This window comes from Malus domestica, chromosome 11, assembly GCF_042453785.1.
Source record: "Malus domestica chromosome 11, GDT2T_hap1".
Taxonomy (NCBI): Eukaryota; Viridiplantae; Streptophyta; class Magnoliopsida; order Rosales; family Rosaceae; genus Malus; species Malus domestica.
The window spans coordinates 436,287-447,290 of NC_091671.1; the positions used below are offsets into that span (position 1 = coordinate 436,287).

General features: G+C 38.4%; 1 protein-coding gene across 1 annotated transcript; it reads left to right on the forward strand.

Moving 5' to 3' along the window:
* Positions 1–451: 451 nt before the first annotated feature.
* LOC114819547 (uncharacterized) lies at positions 452–1,399 on the forward strand. Its single transcript, XM_029088647.1, has 2 exons — positions 452–885; positions 1,156–1,399. Exons 1-2 carry the CDS (start codon positions 452–454, stop codon positions 1,397–1,399), a joined length of 678 nt encoding a protein of 225 aa, XP_028944480.1.
* Positions 1,400–11,004: the final 9,605 nt, after the last annotated feature.

Sequence of the window (11,004 nt, forward strand, 5' to 3'; positions counted from 1 at the left end):
CTAGCTTTGGACTTGATCCTTTGCTACTCACTCTTAGTTCTCTATTGGTTACATCACACCCATATTTATAGGTGAGGGCTTGGCATTCTACTAGTTTCTAGTTCCTTCTTCAAACCTCTAGTATAGAAAAATCTAGACTAGCCACAAAAGTGTGGCTTCTAGATCTTTCCATTTGCAACCAAGGAAGCTAGTACTCTCTAGCTTCTTCCATCAACTTAATAACATGCTAGAATTGTCTAGCATGCTCCAGCCATCTCTCTTGCTTACTAGAATAATCTAGAACATTGATCATGGGCTGGACCATATACCAACAACCTTGACTATAAGCAAACATGCCATTGTCTCCGAGATTAGGTCCACTTCGTTGAATGTTAATTATTCTTTGGGTTTTGTTTTCTACAACTTACTTTTCTTTGTCGATTTTTCTCATCGTTATCCGGAGTGCAAGAGGATGAATCGAAGTCCATGCTTCTTATTCAATCCTCTAAAGGGGGAAGTTCTTCCGCTCCCAACAACTGATATCGTAATTCCAGAGCGTCCTCAAACATTTTTCCACTTCAAGGAATGGTTTGCTATGGGATTTGACGATGCAACCAACACGTACAAGATTGTTCGTGTCTTTGAGCATCTATATTCGTTAACATTTAAGGTGAGGGCCCAAGTTTATGTACTGGGCACAAGCTCATGGCGAGAGATACCCTCGATTCCTCCTCGTAGGTTAGGCAAAACCAATCATGCAGCATTTGCAAATGGAGACCAACATTGGTTGGTTTGCTTACCTGATGGCCCAATTCATATTTATGGAGGAAAATTCGGTATATGTTCCTTTGACTTCAAGAAAGAGGAATTCTATTGGACTCTTACTCCTCCCGAGCACATGCAAAAGTATGTTTGGCCCATTGGTGTCCCAGATCACCTTTACTTGCTTACTCTGAAAGGATGTTAGGCCATTGTGGACACTTCGTCAAATGACTATATAGAGATATGGGTGTTGCACGATTCTGATAAGGAGTGGAAGCTAGAGTGGAAGATAGATGCTCCTTTACTCGGACGTAAGCTTGTTAATGTTTCCTGTTGTGAATGGGAGCATGGCATATTCTTCACTAGACAAGAGTGTTATAGATATTTTGGGCTTACAGTCTTTTTGAATTTCAGAAGTGGCACCGTGAATTGTGTAAAATCATGCCCACCTGAGACCATCGACGAGGTTACAAGCATCGTCAGTGTTACTGGGACTTTGATTTCTCTAAAAAATTATGGGCATTTGGTTGAACCCGAACCAACTACTGGAATCATCAGGTCCTTAAGACATTATGATTCCCAATCATTGTCGAATGCAGCTGCAAGCGGGAAGGATTTCTTTTACTTGACAAGTAGCGTGAGGGGGCTGTATGGTTGACGGTCTCAATTTCTCTAAACTTTTATTTCATTTTCATGTATCTCAATTTGAACATTTTCCTTTCTTATATGTATTTTATTTTGAATGACTTGTCATGATCTTGTTATCACTTTTTAGCAGAATACATATTTTCTCTATTGTGATATCTCTGTCTCTAGATTTAAGTTGGCTTACAAAACCGTGGTCTAAAAATGATGATTACGTATAAATGTCAGTTTCCGACAACCCCGTCTGAGGTTCTTTCAGAACCTCTATACTATATATAAGCTGACTCAATTGAGGCCATTCCATATTCAACAAATCATAAACCATCTTCTTTTGGTTTAAAGCTTTACATGCTTGTTATTTAGTTCTCGTTGGCAAGTTCATGTACAAAGCATCTGCCTGCGCTGTAAACCTAAACCTTGTGAGTGCAGACTGTTGATCTGAAAGCTTTGGACTGGACCTTTGGTACAACAAGTTTATGCATGCTTGCGGTCTGAATGTTCTCACTAGTTTTTTTTTTTTTTACTTTAATAAAAAATTACATTTTTATACTAAAAAGTTGATCCTGATACTATTCACTTTATCATTTATTTTATTTTTATCGTTAAAACTCAAAGTCCTAATCCTTTTCATTAGTTTTTTTTTCCTCTTGTAAACAATGGGGGCTAAACACCCCGAAAAAATGACTCAGATCTCTGTCTAGAAATACCAGAAAGATTATCCATATATAAAGATAGGGTATGGCTCGGATTAGCCGACGTTCATATTTCCTTAAAATTGCCAAATCACTTTGAGCATCTCAAAAGCTTTAAGTGGTACTATGTTTGTTTGGATGAGATAAATAAACTTGGAATTTAGATTAAAGTAAAAATTTATAAATTGACATGCATCAATTCTCTTGTTTGGATTCATAAACATAGAAATATAGAATTTCCGCATGGAAAAAAAACTTGAAATTTGTGACCTCCAATTCCCAAGTTTAAATTCTATGTAAATAATTATCATTTTCCAATTTCTATAATTGAGAGTTTAAAAACAACAAATTATATATTCAATTCTATCGTTCTTTTATGTTACCTAAACAAGAAAATTCACAAATTTTATAAAATAAAATTTCATCATTTCAATTTCTATTATTTTAAAATTCCTTAGTACTCTTAAACTTGTTCATTTAAACATAGTGTAAGATTTAATAAGAAAAAGCCTATATGATGAAAATAAATTTGCCTCACATTCCAGTCACGGACAAAATATCTGGCGGTACCAGGATTTAGTTCCCCTTCAAGATCTTGCAGATATGTAAACCACATTGATTTGCCAGTCTTCCCAATAAGCTTCTCGGACTCCTTGTTTGCAGCTTCCAAATCAGCCTCGAGAGCTTTAACTGTCTCTTTGGTCCACCTCTCATGTTCCATATTCTTTTTCATTAAAAAAAAAAGAAAAAAAAAACTATTTTATGAGATGTATTCAATTGAGAATTTGAGAGAATTTAGTGGATTTATAAATCCATGGATTTTTGTGGAGTTTAATTGATTTGTAGAGATTCCATATAAAATTTTGATTCAATTCTCTCGAAATCTCACGAGGAGATGTGAGATTTGTTGATACTTAAAATACACTACCAAATATCTCCAAATCCTTTTAATTCCTCAACTTTCTCAAATTCTTTAAAATCAATTTTTAATTGAATACACCTGAAATGTTAAACTTTTTTTAAAATCCTAATTGAATACACTCGGATTTCTAAGGATTTTAATAAACTATCTTAAAATTCTAATTGAATAGACCTTGAATTTCAGATAATCATTTAAAATCTTAATTGAATATCACTAGATTCATTAAAAGAATTGAAATCCCTTAAAATCTCAATTGAATACATTCTCCTTAAATTATTTTAAAACTTTAAGGGCATTATTTCATTTTGAAGTTAACCGTTGCTTAATATTACTGTATATTAGTATTCATTTTTAATTGTAAGTAAGAGGTTTTAGGTTCAATTCTCGTAAAAAACGAATTTGAAACACATCATTACTGGCCTATTGTGAGGCTAAACCTACTCCTCTCCTTCCTTTTACTCCCAGTTTATTGCCTCCACCAGTCCACCTCCACGACCAACCACCATCATAAAATCAAAGAATTGGTTTCTCAAGGTAATTCCTAAACCCTAATCTCAGTTAATTTCGTGCTATTCCTTCATCACAATTTCTTGATTTCTGACCTTAGAATTGCATAACTTGTGTTCTGGAATGTTTCTTGTAATTGAAAAACCCGATAACTTTCCGGTTATAGAATTCCGATCTTGGTTTGTTTTTCTCGTTTTTCAGAGAGTTATGTTGTGGGGTTTGGTCGTGAACTTTTTATATGTAATACTGTAGCTTGGCAGCCATGTTTGATAATTTTGAATTCTGGTTTTATTTTTGTTCATCCACAACGATCCTGGAAGAAGCAACAGATAAGAGAGGAAAGGAGAGAATGTGCACAAGAGTAGAAATTTTTTAGTGTGCCGCTAACACGACCTTACACCAAGTTTCAAAACAAGGCGGGTAAGGAGAGTCTAGCATTTCGCTTTTTTATTTATTTATTTATTTTATTTTAATAATAGAAACGATATCGTTTTAATATCAAATGAAAAGGATATACAATTGGGAAAGGAAGAAAAACATTATCTCGCATATCCTCCCTGCATCTATCATTCAGCTTATTCTAAAATGCGGATTCCTTTATCATTTTCGAAACCAAAGTTGGGGCTGTTTTGAATAGGTAGGCTTTATTTATTTAAATTTTTTCGATTTTTTTGTATGTGTGTTTCCAATTGCGATTTGGGGTGGGATTTATATAATTGCTGTAAGTTTTTCTTTCCCTTGTGTGCTGCTGGCTGAGATTAAAAGAAGAAAAATGATAAGTTTATCTTTTTCAGCGATGTGGTTTCTAATCCGATACGATTTGACGTTTCTTTCAGATTGAAATTGAAATATGGAGAAGCTCAAGACCTTAAGACAGCCTTAGCACACAAGTCAGTGATCAGCACCCAAAGATAACAAAACAAAACTTGAGACAGAGATCTTTGATCTGATCGGTGGGGTAATGGAGATGGCAAGGAGCCAGCAGAGATTGAGGCCCTGCTGCAGGAATGATTCAAGGCTAATGAAGCTACCCACCGAAATCCTTGACAACATCCATTTGAGGCTGCCCATAATCTCTTTTTTTTGGCCTCCGATGCGTCTCTAAGACCTCAAAGGGTAGAGTCGACTGCCCCAGTTTTTGTACACTGCACACGCAACGTTTACTGTCTGCGCAAGCTGCTTCATCATCTATTTCTTCTAATGCGTGTGGATCACTTTTGCCTCTCTAATTCTGGATTTACCTTTAGACCATTGCAATTCAAATTCAATGGCAGCAACACCACCTTGACATGGAGCGAACATGCAGCTGTCTACGAGATTAGATCCACTTCCTTCAATGCTTTTTATTCTTTGGCTTCTGTTTTCTACAACTTGTTTTTCTTTCGGGATTGCGCTTATAATTATCCAGGGCGCAAGAGGATGGATAGCAGTCCATGCTTCTTATTCAATCCTTTGAAGGGGGAAGTTCTTCCGCTCCCTACAACTGACATCTTCATTCCAAACTATGATACAAGATATTCCATCATCACGTTCGAGGAATGGTTTGCTATGGGGTTTGATGATGCAACCAACACTTACAAGATTGTTCGTGTTTCCCGAGATAAAAAATCGATGATATGTAAACTAGTGACCCAAATTTATGTAATGGGCACAAGCTCGTGGCGAGAGATACCCTCGGTTCCACCTTGTAATTTAAGCGACAGCCGCGCATTTGCATACGGAGACCAGCATTGGTTGGTTTGCTTTCCTGATCCTTCACTTTCCAGTTATGGAGGAGTAGTTAGTATATGTTCTTTCAACTTCAGAAAAAGAAGAGTTCTACTGGAGGACTATTACTCTTCCCGAGCACATGCACAATAAGTATGTTCGGTGCATGAGGATCCCACAACACCTTCATTTGCTTAGTCTAAGAGGTTCGTTGGCCATCGTGGGCACTTCATCTGATGACTGTAATATTGAGATATGGGTGTTGAAAAATTATGACATGAAAGAGTGGAATCTAGATTACAAGATAGATAAGTCAGTACTCAAGCAAGTTTAGGAACTTGATATGTTGTGAATGGGAGCATGGCATATACTTCACTTACCCACGATGTCATGAAGTTTGTGAGAGCACATTCGTTGTGGATTTAAGATGTGGTTCCGTGAATCGCGTAGAAATATTTCCACCTAGAACCGACATAGCAGGAAGATTTCAAGCATATTGAGTTATACTAGGACTTTGATTTCCCTAAAAGAGTATGGGAGTTTGGTTGAAGCTGAACCAACAACTACTGGAAGTATTAGGTCTCTAGAACTTTATGGTTCTAGAGAAATCTGGGATGAAGCTGCAAGAGGGAAGGTTTTCATTTACTTGAAGAGTAGCGCTAAGCTCCCATATAGATTTGAACGGAAAGAAGTTTCAAGAACAATCATTTTCTGATTATGTCGATCGGTACATAGCATGAGTCGGAAAATTAATGATAGCTTGGAGATTTGTTGAACTTGTTGCAATCAAGATAGCAAAGCGTATGCAGAAAACTATCAAAACAGAGCACAAGGATGCAAAAGTAACAGCAGATGATGTGAAAAGTAATCTTTGGATCTTTTTGAAAGTTGATATTGTCAACCCTTCCTTTGATTCTCCAAAGGAAACTTTGACAACTCGTACACAAAAGTTGGCCAAAATATTTGAACTTCCGCAAGATTTCCTAGACGAGGGTAAGCAAATAGTAGACGGAGTATATACTAACCCTTTTTTCAGGTATTTTTATAGTGAAAACCCAACTCGCTACAAAAGGAGGGGTTCTGTTGGAAGAATGCATGCAAGTCATATCTTGTGTTAAAATGCATGTATGAAATAAACATGTTGGATGACTAGTGAAGTTAGGCTAGTCAACATTCTTTGTGTAAAATGCATGCATGAAATAAACATGTTGGATGACTAGTGAAGTTAGGCTAGTCAACATTCTTTGTGTAAATTAGGCAAGTTAGGCAAGTTAGGCTTATGTCTACTTTCTTTTCCTATATATATGTTTCATTTGTAATTGTTTCTTCATGAAATACACATCAAAAATTCTACATGGTATCAGAGCAGGTTCATTTGTAACCTGTCTCTGCCATTCTTGTTGCTGCAATTTTTTCTTTCTTTCAAAGTCTAAGTCATGACTGAAGAAAGTTCTGTGAACCATGATGAGGAAACCCGGCACAATCTCTCTCCAAACTTCTCAGACGTTGAGGTTAACACCAATCAACGTTTGTGTTCAGTTCTCTTAAACGAGTTCAATTATCTTCCTTGGTCCCGAGCTGTTTCACTAGCTCTCGGAGGCAAAGGGAAGTTAGGGTTTGTAAATGGAAGCGTGGAAGCTCCAGACAGTTCTTCCTCTACATACAATGCATGGCTCTGCAAAGATCAACTTGTCATGTCCTTACTGCTCAACACCATGGAGAAACATGTTGCTGAAATTTTTTAGCTACTCCAATTCCGCACATGACCTTTGGAAAGCTTTGCAGGATATGTATGGAAATCAAAACAACTATGCACGGGTCTTCCAATTAAAGAAGGACATTGCCAGTGCTCAACAAGAAGGGAAAACATTTGTTCAACACCTTGGGAGCCTCAAAGCCATGTGGAATGAGTTGGATGTATATCTCCCTCATACCACAGATCCTACCATTCTCCTAAAACGAGCTGAGGAAGACAAAATTTATCAGCTGTTAGGGAGTTTGAGCTCTGAGTACGAGGACCTAAGGAGTCACATCTTGATGAGTCAAGACCTGCCTACCTTCAACAATGTTTGTGCAACTATCCAACGAGAAGAAGCAAGGAAGAAGGTTATGAATGTTGATCACAATCCTAGATTAACGGAGACTCGGGCATATGCATCAAAGTACAAGAACTCAGAAGCCAAGGTATACAAGGGAAGAAACACACATCTAAAATGCAAATATTGCAATGGTGTTGGTCATGAGGAAGACAAGTGTTGGGAACTTCATCCTGAACTCAAGCCTAAGTTCAGCAAAGATGGAAGGATGATACCAAGGTCCTCACAACAATTTCAACCTCATTTCAAGGCACAACTTGCTAATGCTCACGCTCCTACTATCTCACAAGGATCCATGGAGTTCACTGCCAATCCATTGTCATTAATCAATGAATTTGCAACTTACCTACAAAGTAAGGGGCACGGAGGAGGCTCACATGGTCAAGGCAATGAAAAGGGTAGTCACACAGCTATGTTGGGACAATTTGCCGGATTTCTTGCTGGAAATGAGAAAGTTCCAAAGGGAGAAGCATCAGGTATACTCAAAGCCTTTACTACTGCCCTATTAACTAGTACTGAAATTGATTGTTGGATAATTGATTCAGGCGCCACAGATCATATGACAAACAAAGTTACAAATTTACATCATTTTAAAAAAATTTCAAGCCCCTCACATGTGTCTGTTGCAAATGGAAAAAATGTCTTAGTTTTGGGAAAAGGAGAAATAAATTTACTCTCTCAAAACACACCTTCCACTGCCCTCTATGTACCAACCTTTCCCTTCCAACTTTTGTCAATTGGAAAGATCACCAACACCCTAAACTGCCGTGCTATTTTCTCACCAAATAAAGTAATGTTTCAGGATGTTCTCACCATGAAGATGATTGGTGAAGGGGTCTTCATAAATGGACTTTACTACCTGTGCAAGAATGCATGTTTCACTCAGGCTCTTCAAGCTCAATCGAAGTCCATAGATGAAAACCAACTTTGGCACAGGAGATTAGCTCACCCCTCTGAACTTGTCTTGTCGAAACTGTTTCCAAATTTTTGTAACCCATATCCTACTTGTGATACTTGTCAATTTTCTAAGTTTACTAGGCTACCTTTTGGTAATTCAATGTCTAGGACAAGTAAACCTTTTGAAATGGTACACACCGATGTATGGGGACCTGCAACTGAATCAATGGAAGGTTTTAAATATTTTGTTCTATTTGTTGATGATTTCTCTCGAACAAGTTTTCTATATCTTATGAAATCAAAAAGTGAAGTCCCTACCATTTTCAAAGACTTTCACATGCATGTTAAAACACAATTTCAATCAAACATTAAGGTTTTAAGGTCAGATAATGGCACTGAATTTCTATCCAACAACATGCTTCAATACATAAGTTCTCAGGGTATCATACATCAAACCAGCTGTGTGGGGACTCCCCAACAAAATGGAGTAGCCGAGAGGAAAAATAGAGATCTCTTGGAAAAAACTCGTGCTCTCATGATTCACATGCACGTTCCAAAGAAATTTTGGTCGTTTGCCATCCTTACTGCCACTTATCTCATCAATCGACTTCCAAGTCGTGTGCTAGGGTTTAAATCTCCCTATGAAGTTCTCAAGGGGAGGAAAATAGATTTGACACATCTCAAGGTGTTTGGTTGTGTGTGTTTTGTTCACATCCAAACCTTGAACCGTGACAAACTAGATGCCAGGGCAACCAAGTGTGTGTTTATGGGATACTCGACCACTCAAAAGGGATACAAGTGATTCAATCCAGTCACTAAGAAGTGCACAGTTTCAAGAGATGTGAAGTTCGAAGAAGACTATCCCTATTTTACAAGTCAGGGGGAGGATTTAGTTGACATGTTCCCACTCCCTCAAAACTTTAATTATCCGATGTTGGAAAAGAGATCAGTCATTGTAAGTCCAGATTGTGAAGAAGTTCAAACTGACCAAATTACTGCCAGTGAGAGTGAAGACGAGCTCTACTCTGATCCTTCTCCGCCCTCTACAGAATCTCAGGTGATTAAAAGAAATCCTCCTCGAATCAGAAAACCTCCAGCTAGGTTGCAGGACTATGTTACATATGCCTCACGACATCCAATCAATGAATGTATCAGCTTTAGTAAGTTCTCAACATCTCATGCTGCATTTCTCAGTGAAATTGATAAGCACTATGAACCAAGAAGCTTTCAAGAAGCTTCTCTTCTCCCACAATGGAACCAAGCCATGAAAGAAGAGATTCGTGCACTGGAAGAGAATTGCACCTGGAGCCTAGTTCAACTACCACCAGGAAAAAAGGCTGTTGGAAGTCGTTGGATTTACAAGACTAAATTCAAAGCTGATGGATCTATCGAGAGACACAAGGCTAGACTTGTTGCTCGAGGTTTCACCCAAACCTTTGGTGTAGATTATAAGGAAACATTCGCACCGGTGGCCAAGATGAACTCAGTCAGGGTTTTACTGTCAGTTGCAATCAATTGTGGATGGTCACTCTACCAAATGGACGTGAATAATGCTTTCCTTCACGGCGAGCTGCAGGAAGAAGTGTATATGCAACCTCCTCCAGGCTATGATGGTATTAAAGGCAACATGGTTTGTAAATTGCACAAGGCAATATACGGATTGAAACAATCACCAAGAGCTTGGTATGCCAAGCTCAGTTCTGTTCTGGAAAAGGCTGGATTCATGCGAAGTAATGCTGATTCTTCGTTATTTGTAAGAACTGGCATCAGGGGGAAGTTGGTGGTCCTCGTCTATGTTGATGATCTTATCATCACTGGAGATAATACCGTGGAGATTGAGGCACTAAAACTCTCACTACATCAAGCTTTCGCTATCAAAGATTTGGGGAGGTTAAAGTATTTTTTGGGGATCGAAATGGCAACATCTTCAAAAGGACTGTTTCTACATCAACGAAAATATGTATTGGACCTCCTTCAAGAAGCAAAATGCTTGACTGCAAGCCTGCTATCACTCCCGTTGATTGTAAACTGAAGCTCAGCATAGATGGAGAAGCCATGCATGATGTAAGCTACTATCAACGATTAGTAGGCAAGCTCATATACCTCACTATCACTCGTCCAGATATCACATATGCAGTGAGCTTGGCTAGTCAGTTCATGCACTCTCCCACTGTTGATCACCTTAACTTTGTTAAGAGAATCCTTCGTTATCTTAAGGGTTCAATTGGGCAAGGAATTACAATGCATAACAATCAATCCACTGTCATTAGTGGCTACACAGATGCAGACTGGGCAGGTAATGCAATTGATAGGAAATCAATCACAGGCTATTGTACATTTGTTGGTGGAAATCTTGTCACATGGAAGAGTAAGAAGCAACAGGTAATTGCTCGTTCCAGCGCAGAGGCTGAGTATCGAGCCATGGCAGCCACTGCATGTGAACTCATTTGGCTTAAAGGGCTTCTTTCAGACTTAGGGTTTCCTAGTTCTACTCCTATGATGCTTATGTGTGATAATCAGGCAGCCATGCACATTGCTGCCAATCCTGTGTTCCATGAAAGAACCAAACATATTGAAGTGGATTGTCATTTCATCAGAGCTCAAGTTCAAACGCAAATCATCCGGACCATGTTCACACGAAGCCATGATCAACTAGCAGATCTTTTTACAAAGGCACTAGCATCATCTCAGTTTCATCGGTTATTGGGCAAGCTTGGCTCAGTGAATCCCCTCGATCCAGCTTGAGGGGGAGTGTTGGAAGAATGCATGCAAGTCATATCTTGTGTTAAAATGCATG

Excerpts from the sequence above, each read along its gene's own strand:
- LOC114819547 (XM_029088647.1), top strand. The coding sequence starts at position 452 with ATGAATCGAAGTCCATGCTTCTTATTCAATCCTCTAAAGGGGGAAGTT. Across the intron at positions 886-1,155 it reads CCTCCCGAGCACATGCAAAA|AAGTGGCACCGTGAATTGTG; the intron begins GTATGTTTGGCC and ends TTTGAATTTCAG.